This window comes from Mesoplodon densirostris, chromosome 2 (assembly GCF_025265405.1).
Source record: "Mesoplodon densirostris isolate mMesDen1 chromosome 2, mMesDen1 primary haplotype, whole genome shotgun sequence".
In the NCBI taxonomy this organism is placed as follows: Eukaryota; Metazoa; Chordata; class Mammalia; order Artiodactyla; family Ziphiidae; genus Mesoplodon; species Mesoplodon densirostris.
The window spans coordinates 177,275,931-177,293,397 of NC_082662.1; the positions used below are offsets into that span (position 1 = coordinate 177,275,931).

Sequence of the window (17,467 nt, forward strand, 5' to 3'; positions counted from 1 at the left end):
AGATAGACATGTGAATAATGAAAATAATTTTCTTCGAGAAGGCATGAGAAAATAGAGTTTCTTTAGGAATAAGAACAGTTTTTAAATGATTTCCAAAACACCCTCTATACTCTATATGTAAAATGTTACTGTCCCACTTCCTATACTTGTTTTAAAGAATATATTAAAGAATGTGACCTTATTTGGAAATATAGTCGTTGTGGGTATTGTAAGATGCAGTCATATTGGAGTAGGCTGGGGCCTTAATCTGGTATGACTGGTGTCCTTATAAAACGGGGAAATTTGGACAGACACACACATAGGAAGAGTATCTCCGTGAAGATGAAGGCAGAGATAGGGGTGATGCTTCTACAAGCCAAGGACCACCAAAGATTCAGCCATCATCAAAAGCTAAGGGAGAGACTGGAACAGAAGAAATCACCCCTGCTGAGGTCTTGATCCAGGACTTTAGTCTCCAGAACCATAAGACAGTAAATTTCTGTTGTTTAAGCCATCTAGTTTATAGTACTTTGTTACAGCAGCCCTAGCAAACTAACACATGCAGAAAATCTGTCTTTCAGAACCTTAATAAAAATCTTCTATGAGTGGCCTATGAGAGCTCTGCCCGTGGTCCTCCTTAACTTTTGGCTCCCAGGGCTAGTAGATAAAATCCAGCCCATCTGTGGAATCTGTGGTTTCCTACCCACAGTTTGATGTTTTAGATGCAGAATTATTATGCTTGTAGCAGATACTAAACATGATGATAATTATCTTCCATTAAAACTCTGCTACGTTCTTGGTACTTTATAATCAGTGTCTCATTCAATCCTCATTACAACCTTTAAGATAACACTTCTCTCCCCATTTTACAGACTGGGAAACAGAGGCTCAGGCTGGCTAAGTTACTTACCCAAGATTATACTGCTGTTGTGTAATGCATTCAAGATTTGAGCTCGCACAGATCTAGTTCCAAAGCCCAACCTTCTACTACGACCACAGTGCAATTTTCATAAAGGTATGGAAACAAAATAGCTAAATGTTTCATATCCTCAGATATAAGGCCACCCTTTGAATCCTTAAGGTTAGAAATAAAAAGCTCTACCTTCCTGGCTTTAGATAGAGGGTTCCTAGTTAAGGCCCTGGGATGGCAAAGGCACTGCCCTCAATTCCTTACAGATGAAATTGGTAACGTGGCCAGTAACGATCCTTCTCATTAATAAACCATGCATCTCTGTGATAAAAGTAGATTTTTGGCCTAATTTCTATCACAAAATTATTATCTGAAAGATATAAAACCTAAATTTCTAACATTTCTTTTGCCTCACAAGATACATTTATGTTATCCAGTATATGGAAACCAAAATGGATTCAGAAGAAGCTACAAAATAATAGTTTCAGTTCTCTGAAAAAGTGGATTATCCATAGGCTGGCTGTTAAAACCCATTTCTTAGCCTCTTCACTAAAAACATGAGAGCTTCAAATCTATAAGTAATTTCTTTAGCATTCCCAACTTGGTTTGCTCCTGATTGGTTGGTTATCCTAAAAGCACTTTTCAATCTGAAAGTTTCAAGGTGCAGCTTTCAATCTGAACGTTTCAATGTGAAACTTCAAGGTGAAGTTTCAAGGTGAAGCAATACTGTAGAGGTTGAAGATATTTACAAGTGTTCGACAGAAAGTAAAAGTTGAGCACCTTTCTTTGGGGCTAACCTTGATATCTGCTCTTTCTAGGTTTATCAAGGAAAATACTAAGAAAGGATACTTCAGTATCTTTTATACACAGTGATTTCTGTAGAAATATCAATGTGGTCAATTATTTGAGAAGTTAATTTTGTTATTTCATAAACCTTGGCATCACTGAAAATAGAAAAATAATCCTGAATAATATAACTCTTTTGATATTCATCACTAAATTGCACATTTTGCTTGACTAAGTTGAGCAGCACTAATCTTCTATAATCTCTTTACTAAAAGAAATCTACCTCCCCAAAATAATTGGAAAAAAAATGTTTCTTATTTTCTTATTCATTATGTGTTGGGTAACTCATCCAATTATTGAAAGAATATGCTGAACACTCTATAGCTAATATCTCACTTCAAGTAATTGCTATAGAATGAAAAACTTTATGAAAGTTACTTGAGATACTTGCCAATTTTATCTTTCATATGAGTTTGTTCAAAAATTTTTATTTTTCAGGAGACTCTTCATAAACATATGATTAAAATAAAGCATATTATTATCCCTTCTGACTGATAAAACTACCCAAAATCCACCATGCTGGATAAGAGGTAATTCTAGTTTCTTTATATAACAAAACATACTTTGTAATGTATTTTGGAATTATTATAACATATGTAATACGATGATTAGTGCATAGTGTATATTATATAAATAAGTAACTGTGGTTTATATGTTGTAGTTGACATGTAATTATTTATAATACATAATATTATATTAAATTATAAGAATTATAAGAATTTAGATTAGAATAATATAATTGCCTTTTTATTATTTAGTATATATAATAGTAAATAATTATTATGATATATTACAAAAATAATTACAAGATATCTTATAGAGTAATAATAATAATTTTTAAAGGGTTTTCTAGATTTTAAATGGTCTGTTTATAAATTACATAAAACTATTGATGACAAATGCCTGAAGAGAGAGGAAGTGCCTTGGAGAAAGATGTATGAATTGAGACCCAAATCAGTGATGCTAATATAATAATTTAAAATTGCATATGCTCTTAGATTGCCCTTTATCTTTCTCAATCATCTTCCTCAGTGGTGAAGAAACTAAACTCTTTCATTGTACCTGATTTATTAAAACTACAATGCCATATCAATGCATCCAAATAAAATTTAGTTCACGTTAAGAAAAATGTTTTTGTTCTGTTGGATCTTATTATAGAAGCATCAGAAATATGAATACTTTCACTGGATAATTAAGGAAATTATCTTCACAGATGCATGGATAGTGGTCACTTATCCCCATGAAATGCCATTCATTCTTTCCTTTTTCCCTTTGAGTAATATGTATGTATGTGTGTGTGTGTGTATGTGTGTGTATAAAATCAATATCATCATCAATATCGACCTTATCTAAAACACTTGTATATTGATAAATGGTTGCTTCTGAATAAGTCAGGGGTGGTTCTTCCTTTTCTCACAAATAAAAGATTCTCTACAGTACTAGGAAATAGAAAATATTAAAAATACTTCAGGCACCAAACATGATAAAGCTACTTATTTTAAGCTAAGAACTCACATATTGTCATTCACATTTCGCGTCCATTCCTGTCTCTGGAGCTGTGCTCTGGCCTCATTTAGCCCATCCATCGGTTCGGCCACTCGCAGCGTCGGTTCCAGAGGCTTGTAGCGCTGTTCCCACACTTCAGAGACATTGCGGAAGGGTCCCTGACAAGAAAGGGTGAGGTAGATAGTTTGTGATTTATGACCAAGGCTACTGAATATCTACAAAGAAAACAAGTAGTATTTACTAAGTTATTTTTAAAGAACAACTTATTCTTCTCTGAATTAGAAAACACATGAAGTAAGAGCATCACATCTTCAAGAAACGTTCACACAAGTGCAAGTGATTATATTAAAAATGTTTAAAATTAGGCAGAATTTTCCCCACTTACATCAAAAGAGTTTTCATGCTAGAACTAGTTAACTTGTAGTTATAAGAGTTGCTTTGTTTTCTAATTTTAAAAAGCACGTTTCTTATAATTTAAAAAGAATTCACTCCCATTTTGAGTAAGGAAAAATATTAGAAAAGACCCTGGGCACAGTTTTCAAATGGATAGAAATCAGACAGCAAGTTTTTTTTTTCATTAAAATAAAGCTTTTAGGTGAATGCCAAATCTTACATTTAACTGGTGGCCCCCTCCAAAATATAGAAGGGCCATATTTTAAATTATTTTGAGTGTTTTTATTTAAATTCTAAATTCTATTGCTTAATACCTCTGATACAATAGTGACCATTTAATGACACAAATATATAGCAAAGTCCATAAGTTGCAATGGTGTGAAGGGGTTTACAACATATTCCACCTTTAAATTAGTAGTTACTTATAGTAGTTACTAGAACCCACTGGTTATCTAGTTAGTATCGTATGAAACACAATACAAGTCGGAGGTGGCTCGAGATTTTGCTGTGCCATCAATTACATTTTGTTTTCGCCACCTTTGTTGTGCAGGAGAGAAGTGATATAAAATAGACAAAGATTTCTAATCATATCCCTTGTCCTTAAAGATCTCTTCTTTAAATAGGTTATCACTAACAAGACGCAGCTGGAGTTACTGCAAGCACTGAGTGAAGACTGGGGGGCTAATAAAAAGAAATGATTCACGCCTCATTTATGTTCACTTATGTTTTACATTAATAGAAACCAATAATAGGAACCAGTTACCATAAAAGTCATGGACCGTAAATAACACAAATGGCAAATAAGTATCATCTAGTACTTTTCACAGCTGGACAGGAGGATTGCTATATTTGAAAGTAGTTAATGGATTTTTATTGGAACTTTACTTTTTAAAGATAAAGTAACATGATTCCAAGTTCAGGATTAAGAAATCAAAAGAGGATATTTTCTACAGATTTTTTAATCTTTCACTTTGACAGATTCTGTGGTTTGAAAAATAATATTTGGTTGTGTTATTAGGGGCAAATTACTTCTCTAGACCTCTTCTCCTCCTATGTAAGATGGAATAATAACTATCTCACAAAATTGCCCTTAAGATACATAAGACAATATAAGTAACACCCTTAGCATTATACTTAGAACCTAGTAAATATGCAAAAATTGTACTCCTAGCTTTATTATTATCTTACTACTCTTACTTTTAGTTTCTAGAGGAGTTTGAAAAAGATTTTGAACAATAGTAGCATCAAGTATATAAACAAAAGTCCAAGGCTATGACTTTGAAGGGGCCTGCATTCACAAGGAATAAAGTCTTCTTGGTGGACAATCTCTGCCGTCTGACCTTTGTTGATGTATCAATATAACACACCCCCATTTGAGGCTTACTCCACTACTTGTTCTGGAACTTGCTATTTCCAACAAGATTAGGAAATGAAAGAGGAAGCCCTACTTAAGCAGCAAAATTTAGAATAAAATAGACCCACTCTTCTTTTTTCATTAACTATAATCTTCATGACCACAATCCTCCTTAAGGATTTCCATTTTTCTATGTGTTTCAGTGCCTGATCCATACATTTATATCTTAGACAATTAATGTCTTGCCTTTGAGCTTAATAGACCACCTTCCTAGTCAGCAAACTTGGCCTCTACTGTCAAGATTCTCTTATGCCAAAGCTTCTGCTGACTTCTATTTCTGTTGATAGACTCTTTTAGATCTCAAGTGATCACTTATACCAATCATACCTGGAATGAGACAGCATCCCAAATTTCAGACAAAGCTTCAAACTTCACCTCTGCTCATTGCACTCATTTCCAAATACTAATTCCTAGAATGTGTAGACCATTCAGGATTCAACCTGAACCTACGAGACATCGTGGGCCCTTAGCTATAGTTCTCCAATATTTGACTTTCTTTGCCTTCAATCAAGTCCAATTATGAGTCAAATATATTTATATTCTTTTTTTTTTTTTTTTGCGGTACGTGGGGCTCTCACTGTTGTGGCCTCTCCCGTTGCGGAGCACAGGCTCTGGACGCGCAGGCCCAGCAGCCATGGCTCACGGGCCCAGTCGCTCCGCGACATGTGGGATCTTCCCAGACCGGGACACGAACCCACATCCCCTGCACCGGCAGGCGGACTCTCAACCACTGCGCCACCAGGTCTATTCGTCTATATTTTTAATATTCGTCTATATTTTTAATAACCCACATTATAGTCATCTTGTATTTATAAACTTTTCTCAAAGCTTAAATAATAGTGAAAAATTTTTTAAACTTGCTATTATTGTCTCACACATTTAAGAAATTCACCTCACAAGTGCAGATAGACTGTCAGAGTATAAATAGTATCATCTGGACTGTAGTATATATAATCTCAAATGTCCCCAGTGATGTGGGTACCTTTTTATTATAGATAAGTACAGGAAATGGGGCTCAGTCAAAGAAAACCACATTAAGAATCCCATTCTGTGAAAACAGGAAAGAAGAAAAAAAAAAAAGCAGGGGAGGAAGGGAGAAAGGAAGAAGTCAAAGATGATAAGAGAGAAGGTGGGAAGAGAAAATGGGAAAGAAGGAAAAATAAGAGAAAGAAGGAAAAGAAGGATGAGAGGATAGGATGGGGGTGGGGGAGGAGGACCAGGGGTAAGTAGGAAGGAGATGGGGAAAGAAGGAAAGGGAAACAATTAGCAGGGATAATTATTTTGTGGTATGTTAGATAAATGTACATTACGAGTATGCATATGGGTATGTGTACCTGTATATGTATATGTGTATGTATATACACATATATAAAATCTTCTATACAGATGTGTATTCCACATACATATGAATGTATACCTTTATATAAATGTATATGTATTTTCCATGTGTCTTTATATTTACACCATTGTGGGTATAATAAGAAATATATTTGGTCTTTGTCCCTGGTTCCTGGCACAGAGCTCCTAAAACCTTTGCAGTTTCCCAATGATAGGAGTATCTTTTGTTACTCATAACAAGAATACACTGGAGTTTAAGCTAATAAGGTGACTTAGGCTGGAGTCCCTAGATAGCCTCTGGGTGAGACTGGTCACCAGAAAGACCAAGTGATTAGAAGCTTGGCACTTCCCTCCCCCAGGGAGGGGAGCGCTATAGAGACTGAGGGAGGAGAGACAGAGACAGGAAAACAACCAACCCTGTGAGTGACCCTGGCAGAGGATCTCCCTACCCTCCTCTCCTTCCTCCACAGCTGAGCTTTTATATGAAATCACGGTCCCGGCTGACACCTTGACTGCGACTTCATGAGAGATCTTGGGTCAGAGGCACTCACCTAAGCTGTACCCACAACGCTGACCCACGGAAACTGTGAGAAAAGAAATGTGTGTTGGTTTAAGCCATCAGGCTTTATACATAAATATAATATAATTTATTATACTGCAGTAGATACACAGAGGCAAGCCTGTGTAAGAAGCTAACAGGCAGCAGTTCTGGGGGTGACAGAATGCTCTCTGGGGGTGACAGAAGTGTTGCTCTCTGGAACTTTTAGGACGGTGACAATCATCAAAACCCATCCCACTCCACCCTTTAGCCCTAGGAAGTCATTTGCCAATCCTGCTATATTCTAACCCACAGGGAAGATTTTGTCTTTGCTTGAGTTTTGCATTGTTTTGGGTCCTCTCTAATTCTCCAACTTATACTTTTTAAATGACTCCCATGAAAATTATGTTTACAATTGTATAGAATCATATGAACCATCAAATGAGAGGCTAAATTAAATTTGATAATACATAGGATTTTTCTAGCAACAACAGGTTATAACAAGTACAGTTATTACAGTATTGTTACATAAAAAGGCTACGTCCTAGCCAAAAATCCTACATGTTAATTTCACACCCAGAACAGTAAAATTCAACACCAAGGAAATATTTATTTCTTTGATATATATTTTAAATGTACTTCATCTTTATTATTTAAAATTAGATTCTGAGGAATTCCCTGGCAGTCCAGTGGTTAGGACTTGGCACTGTCACTGCCATGGACCAGACTCAATCCCTGGTCAGGGAACTAAGATCCCACAAGCTGCACAGCACAGCCAAAAAAAAAAAGGACTCTGTAAAAAAATAATTTTCTTTTCTTTTCACAAAGACAAAACAATAATTAAAAAAAAAAACAGAAAGAATACGATCACTGACACAATTCTTATGTATGTATACATATAGCTGATTCACTTCATTGTACAGCAGAAACTAACACAACATTGTAAAGCAACTATACTCCAATAAAAAAGAAAAAAGTGAATAATAAGAGTACGAAGACAGAAAAGTTAAACCGAAAAAAAAAAAAAAAAGACTAATGAGTACCTGACATCGTTTCCTATCAATGGGTGGCAGAATTCCGGACCGAGGAAAGGACCGGGCACTTGTGCAAGCCAGCCAGCTGCTAAGGCTGTCGGAGTGCTTCGGCTTCACTTTAGGTCTTCGGTGTGTTAAAGGCTTTGCCTGCTGTAACCGCAACTCCCACGGATCAGGATCTTTTCTGAAAGGTGAGTTGTATATACCTGGAATCTAAAGAAGAACAACATCATTTTGATTTTTATCCTTCATTTTCACATAGAATAAAGGGAAGATAAAGTTGTACCATACAAATTTTCATATGTTTAAGGACTATGTTAAACTACAACTCTAGTTCTTAACTAGAGGTGGACTTTAGATTAGACTAAGGACATTACAAAATACACTTTGTCTCCAGACCAACAATTTCAGAATAATTCATGGTTGAAGACTAAACATGTTAAAAACAACTAATAGAAACTATAGTTTCTATCTGCTACACATGGCATATTTGATATCATTGTATTTGAGAAAAAAAATAACAGGACCTTAAGGCATTCATTTTGTATTCTAACCATTAACTACGTATATGTATACTTAACCAGCTCTGTAAGTCATACATTCACTCACACAAACTCAAATATATAATGCTTGAACCAGTTTCAGGTACAAAGTATGAATTTAATAAATATTTGATTATTTGAAAGATTATTCATTATACAACCTAATTAATGGCTGCCATTTTAAGTTCTTTACTTTAAAATAATAAACTGGTATATGTATATATATATTGTATACAAACATACGTGTGTATATATATGTGTGTGTATATATATGTATACAATCATTCAAAATAACATCCTGTATTTAATGAGTTGCATTCACATGGTTAGGTGCATTATTTCTATATTGTCACATTACCCTTGCTGTCTATCACTGACCTTGTCACACACTGCATCAAAATAGTCCAGACTTATTTAACACAGTGACTGCTATGCAATGGAAGTTCAATCGATGTATGCAGGATAAATGTTAAATTCAGGTTTAGCATATTCCACTTTCTGAAAATTCAATGACGTTTGAATATACAAACTGCTTAGAACTATATTTTTACTCCTTTCCTATATACAAATGCATATTCATGAAGAAAAGCTACATTTTAAATGATAGGATGACTTGTTTAGTTGCTCCGTAGACATTCTAGACTAATGTAAAGAATGTATCCATTAAACCTCTCTGGTTTTTCCTAAAAATGTGCTTTTCTCTCATGCCACCATCACATCCATAAATATTTCTGGTTGTTATATTTACCTCTTGGAATAAGCAAGTCCAAAGTATTATGGCTACCTACGGTAGTTGTCTTTGAAAAACTATCCTAGGAAATTTTATATTTCTAGCCTAACTCCTCAGTAAGTATAAACCTCTATCTAATACCAACTCAGGCTAGATTCCGTGTCCTATCCCCAATGCTTCCTTAATAGCCTGGGGACAACTCTATCACAGTACTTATTACATTGTTTCAAAATTATCTTTGTGTGTGTCCATCTTCCCTAAGCAAGCCGCTGGAGCACAGGGACTCTATTTTAGGTATTTTTGCATCTCCAGGGCCTAGCAAAGTGCTTAACACATAGTAGACACTCAAAAAATGAATGCTAAATGCTTATGTAGAAAAACAATGCACTGTTCAGAAAGGCCCATAAAGTCTCTATTTTACTCTTACTTTCTCGAGCCGCATAAATATTTTAGTAAAATGTTTGAGTTTATTTCAAAATCTGATTGACTTCCTTCAAAGTTATAGATTATATCCTTTTCATCTTTCTTAACACTTCAGGTTTAATTTGCTTTTGAGTACATTGTGATCTAGAACTAAATTATCACAGACCCACGGAGTCATCTCCAACTCAAATTTTTCCTACGCTAAGGAAAAAGTTAATGTAAATATATTTACCTATTTAAATTTTTTCTTGAATTGGTGCTTCTTTGAGACTTTTTTCCCTATACAATTTATATAAGATAAAAGTATTGGAAACATTATAGACATTGTATAAGCCATTTTTAATGTCATGTTAACATTCTCTTACTATAATACTAAATACAGAACAAGGTGGACACGTAAACAGATATTTTTAATGATGTTTATATAAGAAACTTAATACACATATGTATTCAAAATAGCTTTTGGTGGACAGTAATATTTTTTTTTTTTTTTTTTTTTTGCGATACGCGGGCCTCTCACTGTTGTGGCCTCTCCCGTTGCGGAGCACAGGCTCCGGACGCACAGGCTCAGTGGCCATGGCTCACGGGCCCAGCTGGGCCACGGCATGTGGGATCTTTCCGGACTGGGGCACGAACCCGTGTCTTGCATTGGCAGGCAGACTCTCAACCACTGCGCCACCAGGGAAGCCCTGGTGGACAGTAATTTTTAAGTGGATGGTAATTTTTAAGATGATTTTTAAGATGATTTTCTAAGATGAGACTATATCAATTGTAATGAGAAAAAAACAATAAATATTACACTAAAAAGACTATTCTGACATAAAATAGAACTAAATCTACATAGTCTATGAAAGAGATATAAGAGAATACCATTAGTTTAGTGATGACCTAATTAACTGTAGTCTGTTAGCTTATCATTTCTATAATCTTACAGATTAAAATGGTAAAATGCATACAATATAACTAGATTATAATTTACCATTTAAAAATATCTATCTACCTGAATAACTGCTACCAGCTATTAACTTTACCCCCATTAGAAATCTTCCTTGATCTTCTTCACATTTGCATGCACATGTATACATAGGCTAGATGGGAAATGCAAATAGATCAGTAGACATGATAGCTTTCTTAAATTATATTTTGCAACCTATATGGAGATCTCCTCATGTGTATTCTCTTTGCAATTTAAATCATATATAGATAGAAAATACATTTTAATTGAATGGAAAATGTATCATTTAAAATCTTCAAGGTGTCAGTATTTTAGAAATTAATTTAATACATTTGGCTAACTTTTGTCAATGAAAACGGTCCAGCCCCCCTCAATCTCTACAGCAAGCAGAGACCCTATCTACTTATATTAATATAGTATCCATTTAATTATTATTTCTTTAAGCTAACAAAACAACCCGAACTATTGTCTCAATTGCTATATTTCATTAATTTGTAAACCACTTTGTGAATAATGGTTTGCTATGGATTTTTTAAAAAGTATTACTATGAGTCACAGAAGACAAAGTTAATCCTCGGGGACTATGACATATTTTTCCGTTTTCACATTTTTCACAACTTAGAAAGGCTAATGCCAAGCTAGCTTTGGGGACTTCATTTTCAGCAATAATTTTCTAGAGTGACCAACACTATGGGGAAATCTGTGCTAACTGTTAAAAAAAAAAAAAAGAAGCCTACAACTGAGTTATTTGCAGTACTGTCATGCTAACATTCAACTCAATAAGACCCAAGAAATCTCAGGAGAGGACTCTGCTAATAGCTTCTTACTGACCTCCCTGTATCAGGCCCGGCTGCTGACTGGTGGCCCAGTGGTGAATACAGCAAATGAGGTGTGAAAGCACTGATTTTTTTTAAAGGCTATGATTCTGACTCGTCAAATTGAAAGGAAAAAAAAAAAGGCAATGAGTTATATAATAGATATATATTTTTCTTGAATTTCCCCCCTTCAGACCTTCCATCATGGGAATGTAAGCATGACCTAGAATATTAATTATTCCAGGTTGAACAGAGAGCAAATGTACCATTTGTTACCCGTTCACCCTTAGCATTACATTAATATTTTGAATCATTCCATATTTCTAACAATCTATCATATCAGTTGGCTCTTTTCTTCTCAGTTTTTATTTTTCTACTGAAGTATTCTAAGGGAAAGTACTTTAAAAAATGCGGTTGACTTGAGAACAAATGGATATGCTTGTTATATTTGGAGCATCTACTGCTGTATTTCATGAAGAATGTTTTTATGGTCACTTTCCACTCATACACTGACCTTTATTTTGTAATTGCCTGTGGGAAGCCATAGTCTAATTTTTTCTCTTCTCTTTGTTATTGAGGTTTACTTTTAAAACGAGTTTCTGTAAAATAAAAAGAATTTGAAATAGGACCGGGTACACCTATAATTCCCATAGCACGATTACTAGTGCTTCAATTTCAGATTTTATCAGATTAGAAACAGTAATTTCTCATGATTTCAAAGTAACTGCTTATTCCAGGAATGAAGAACTCTACAGGGTATGTGGGAGAATTCAAGTTTTACTTTTGTAAATGACAATTACACAGCAAACAGGAGTCACTGATTGCCACAAAAAGAAACAAAATTAAAAAATATTTTCTCATATACACATTACTATATATAAAATAGGTGAACAACGAGGAACTACTGTATAGCACAGGGAACTATACTCAATTTTTAAAAAAATTTTTTTATTGAAGTATAGTTGATTTACAATGTTGTGTTAATTTCAGGTGTACAGCAAAGTGATTCAGTTATATATATATATATATATATTATTTTTCAGATTATTTTCCCTTATAAGTTATTATAAAATATTGAGTATCTTTCCCTTCAATATCTTGTAATAACCTATAATGGAAAATAATATGTATAACTGAATCACTTTGTTGTACACTTGAAACTAACACAACATTGTAAATTTTACTATACTTCAATTAAGAAAAAGATTTTAAAAAAGTATTTTCTTGCCCCATGAGCCAGATTTTGTGAATATCATGAGAGATGAACAATTCTAAATGGAGGGCTGTCTAAAATATGTTTGAGTTCTAAGTTTTAGTAAAAAATGCTTTTAAAATATAAGACACTAGGCAAGCGCAGAAGAGTAGTAAAGGTCTCTAATAACTAGAAAAGTGGAAGTGGGCCAGGGAACTGCGAATGAAATATTTGCTGGGGTGGGCACTGCTGAATCAACACTGACCAATGCTCTTCATCATAATTATTGGGATATACTAGTGCCAGGGGATTTATAAAAATCCCACTCAGCAAATAATTGACCTGCCATTAGGAGACAGAGTGTTAACACACTGTCACAGGCCAGCGTTTAGTAAGATAGTCTACATTCAATTACTCTTGCTGAGAGCTAAAAGGAAACATGGTCATTTCTCAGATACAGACAACAGTCATGTTAATCCTCAGATACAGCATCCCAGAAGGAATAACAATTTCATGGAAACATTAGGGATTCACAAAGGATATATTTGGTATGGTTCTTATCTATCTAAGGCAAGAGTTGTTTTTTTTTTTTAAACTACAAATGCTTTTTCTCATCTTTCACTCCATTAAGACATAAAATGTTTAAATGTCTTCAGTCAAATTATAGAGGGGGTACGTTAAATGCAGAGCCCCCAGATATAGCCGGCTTTGTTAGGTTAACAAATGAGTTTTAGAAATCATTTGGATATCCTAATCATTATTATATGTTAAAATATTCTCATGAAATGTTGATTAAAATGAAGAAATTTAAATAAGATACCATTCTCCATATACTAATTTAATTCAATAAATATTGAGCATCTTCTAACTTAGAAACACTTTGCTGGATCTAAGGTGGGTACAGAGATAAATAAAAAGTGATCACTCCCATCAAGCTGTTCTCGGAGGGGGCATGGAGAGAATGATTTTATGACTGACAGTAACACAACCAGCCTGTAGTAAGTGTCCTCTAATAACTTTTTTAAAGAAGGATACACCAAAGGTTATGGTAAAGGTATATACCCTTTAGAAAACCGTGTGGAAAAAGTATCTGAATTTGTTCTGAAGTTGGGTAGAATTTGGGCAATAATAAAAGGAAGAAAGGTAGTCCAGGGTAAGGGAAGGGTAAAATCAAAGACATATTTGTGGGAAAACATAGGCCACTGTTCAGTGAACATCACTTTGGCCAGTTTAAGCATGAAGCTACAGTCAGAAATGAGCTTGTGAAGATAAATTGAGGCCAAATTCTAGAAGGTTGCAAGATTGCACTTAATTCTACATATGATGTGGATCTGTTGATTTTCACATTCTCCTTCAGAAGGTAAAAGTCTGAAGCAGGCCCTACTGGTGCACGAAGCATATAGAAACAGACCCAGTGGAAACCTAGGCAAAAAACACAGTTGAAAGACAGAGCAAGCATCAGAACCAGACTCTGATATGGCAGGGGTATTGGAATTATCAGACCAGGAATTTAAAATAACAATGATTAATAAGATAAGGCATCTAACAGATAAAGTAGACAGCATGCAAGAATGGATGGGCAATGACAGCAGAGATATGGAAATTCTAAGTAGGAATCAAAAAGAAATGTCAGAGATCAAAAACATTGTAACAGAAATGAAGAATGCCTTTGATGGATTTATTTGTAGACCAGAAATGGCTGAGGAAAGAATATATCAACAGAAACGTCCAAAATGGAAAAGCAAAGCAAAGCAAAAGAAGTCTGACAAAAATGTAACAGAATGTCCTAGAATGGCAGGACAACTACAGAAGGTCTACCATACACATAATGGGAAAACCAGAAGGAAAAGGAAGAAAGAAAAGAATAGGAGAATTATTTGAAGTAACAATGACTGGAGATTTCCCTCAAATTAATGTCAGGCACCAAATCACAGATCCAAGAAGCTCAGAGAACACCAAGCAGGATAAATGCCAAAAAACAAAACAAAGCAAAACAAAATGAAAAAAACCCTACACGTAGGTATATCATATTCAAACTTCAAGAAATCAAAGATTAAAAATCTTGTAAGAGGGGATGAACACCTCACTTATAAAGAAGGAAAGATACCAATTACATCCAACTTTTCCTCAGAAACCATACAAGCAAGATGAGAGTAGGGTGTAATATTCCACCCAGAGTGAACCCTCATATAAACTATGGACTTTGGGTGGTAATGATGTGGGAGGGGTGTAGACAGTACCGTCGTCCCTTGGCATCCTCAGGGGATTGGTTCCAAGATCCCCCCCACCAAACCCGCAGATACCAGAATCCGAGGATGCTCAAATCCCTTATAGAAAATAGCGTAGTATTTGCATATAATCTTCACACACACCCCGATACTTTAAATCATCTCTAGATTACTTATAATACCTAACGCAATGTAAATGCTGTGTAAACAGTTGCCTATGCACAGCAAATTCAAGTTTTGCTTTTTCGAACTTTCTGGGTTTTTTTCTTTGAATATTTGAATCCATGGTTGGTTGAATCCACGGATGCAGAATCTGAGGATATGGAGGACTGACTTTATATGGCAACTTCCCGCTCAAGTTTGCTGTGAACCTAACATTACTCAGAAAACAGCCTATCTTTAAAAAGTTAAACACATGTTTAACATATAATACAACAGTCCCATTCCTGGGAATTGATACAAGAGAGATAAAAATATATGTCCACACAAAGATTTGCATGCAAATGTTTATAGTGGCATTATTTACAGATGCCAAAAATTTGATGTAATCCAAATGTTTATCAACAGGTTAATAAATTAACAGAATGTAGTTACCCACAGAATGGAACACTATTCAACAATAAAAAGAAATGAAATACTTACATATACTATAACATGGAAGAATCTCAAAAACATTATGCTAAATAAAAGAAGTTAGATTCAATACCAGATATTGCATAATTCCATTTATATAAACTGTCCAGAAGAGGCAAATCTAGATAAAGAAATGTAGAGACATGAGGTACATGGAAATCTCTAGATCTTCCACTCCATTTTGCTGTGAACCTAAAACTACCTAAAACAAGCTTCAAACTTATATTTAGTCCCCCTCCATCTGCTCTGCTTTGAACCCCTCTTACCCTCTACAGGGAAGCCAGAGTAATAACTACAAATAAAAAAATTGTTTTGGTCCCTAAAAGACTATAAATGGGGACTTCCCTGGCCATCCGGTGGTTAAGACTTCGCCTTCCAACGCAGGGGGTGTGGGCTCGATCCCTGGTCTGGGGAGATAAGATCCCACATGCCTCATGGCCAAAAAACCAAAACATAAAATAGAAGCAATATTGTAACAAATTCAATAAACACTTTAAAAATGGTCCACATCAAAAAAAATCTTAAAAAGAAAAAGACTATAAATCGCTTTTCAATGTGCCTAAGAAAACCTAACAAGTTCTTAACAAAGTCCTTTGTTCTGTTCCAATCTCATTTAAGCCACTCTAACCATCCGTCACTACACACCATCCACATTAGCTTTCTTTCATTTCCTCAAAACATGCCAGGCTCTTCCATGACTCAAATTCATCAAAAATGTTTTTTCCATCTGCTTACTTGCCTGGCCAAATTATACACATCCTTAAAACTTCACATTAAATATCACTCCTTTAGAAAGACCTTTTGTGACCCCATACACATTGTCCTACTATATTATTTCTCCCAAAGTTCCCTGCTCATTTTCTTCATGGCATTCATCACTTTAAGTTATTCACACATATGACTATTTGTTCTTTTATGTCTATCTCCCCAACTAGAATTTAAGCTCCATCAGGGTAAGAATAACACCCATTTTCCTGGCATCTATATACTTAAGTTTGTAGTTCTCAACTCTGGCTACATGGTAAGTTCATTTGGGCAACCTGAAAAGTACTATGTCCAAGCTCCACCCTACATCAACTCAGGTGGAATCTTTGAAGCACGTGTCTAGGCATTAGCTTAGTTTTGTTTTTAAAGAAGAGCTGAGAACCCTGACTTATTACCAATCTCAATACCTGGCTCAGAATAGACAATCAATCTATGTTTATCTGAATAAGTGATATAAGACCAGAAGGCTGTAAAAGGAAGCAAAGCCTGTTTATTCAGAAGTAAGAAGAAAGACTAGTGGAAATAGAAGAATGACATGGACAGGGAGTATTTTATAGAAACAGAATCAAAAGACATGGATAATAGGTTCATCAAGATATAAGGTACACTACCAAATGTAAAACAGATAGCTAGTGGGAAGCAGCCGCATCGCACAGGGAGATCAGTTCGGTGCTTTGTGACCACCTAGAGGGGTGGGATGGGGAGGGTGGGAGGGAGGGAGACGCAAAAGGGAGGAGATATGGGGATATATGTATATGTATAGCTGATTCACTTTGTTATAAAGCAGAAACTAACACACCATTGTAAAGCAATTATACTCCAATAAAGATGTTTAAAAAAAAAAAAAGAAGAAGAAGAAGAATATAAGGGAGTGTGGAGTTACAGAAAATCTTGCCTTTAGAACCCCAGCAAGAGTTCACAAGAAGAGCAGTTATGTGGGAATATTCATCTCTGTTTGGGGGATGTTAGGACTGAGCTTCCCACAAAGCATTCAGGTTGAAAGGTCCAGTGTGGCGTTGTCGGAGCAGTCTGGAACTCAGGAAAGAGGTCATAGCTAGCAACCGGAGCGTTTTCTGAATAAAAATGGCTGAAGGTGTGAAAATGGATGGAGTCACTGAAGGGGAGAATAGAGACTGAGGGACTTTTTTCCAAGAAGTCTTAGTGATGTGTGTATAGGAAGTAAGTGGGAGAAGGGAACCTCATGAAGTGAAGGGCAATGGAAAGAG

General features: G+C 35.2%; 1 protein-coding gene across 1 annotated transcript in view; it reads right to left on the reverse strand.

Annotated features, from left to right (window-relative positions):
* The window catches only part of SPATA17 (spermatogenesis associated 17), a 172,162-nt gene that overhangs the window by 59,181 nt on the left and 95,514 nt on the right, over positions 1–17,467 (reverse strand). Inside the window, exons 7-8 of the mRNA XM_060088662.1 lie at positions 7,968–8,171; positions 3,251–3,399 (exon numbers count right to left, since the gene is read on the reverse strand). Of these exons, the coding sequence (XP_059944645.1) occupies positions 3,251–3,399; positions 7,968–8,171 (353 nt within the window). The remainder of the gene's footprint in view (positions 1–3,250; positions 3,400–7,967; positions 8,172–17,467) is intronic.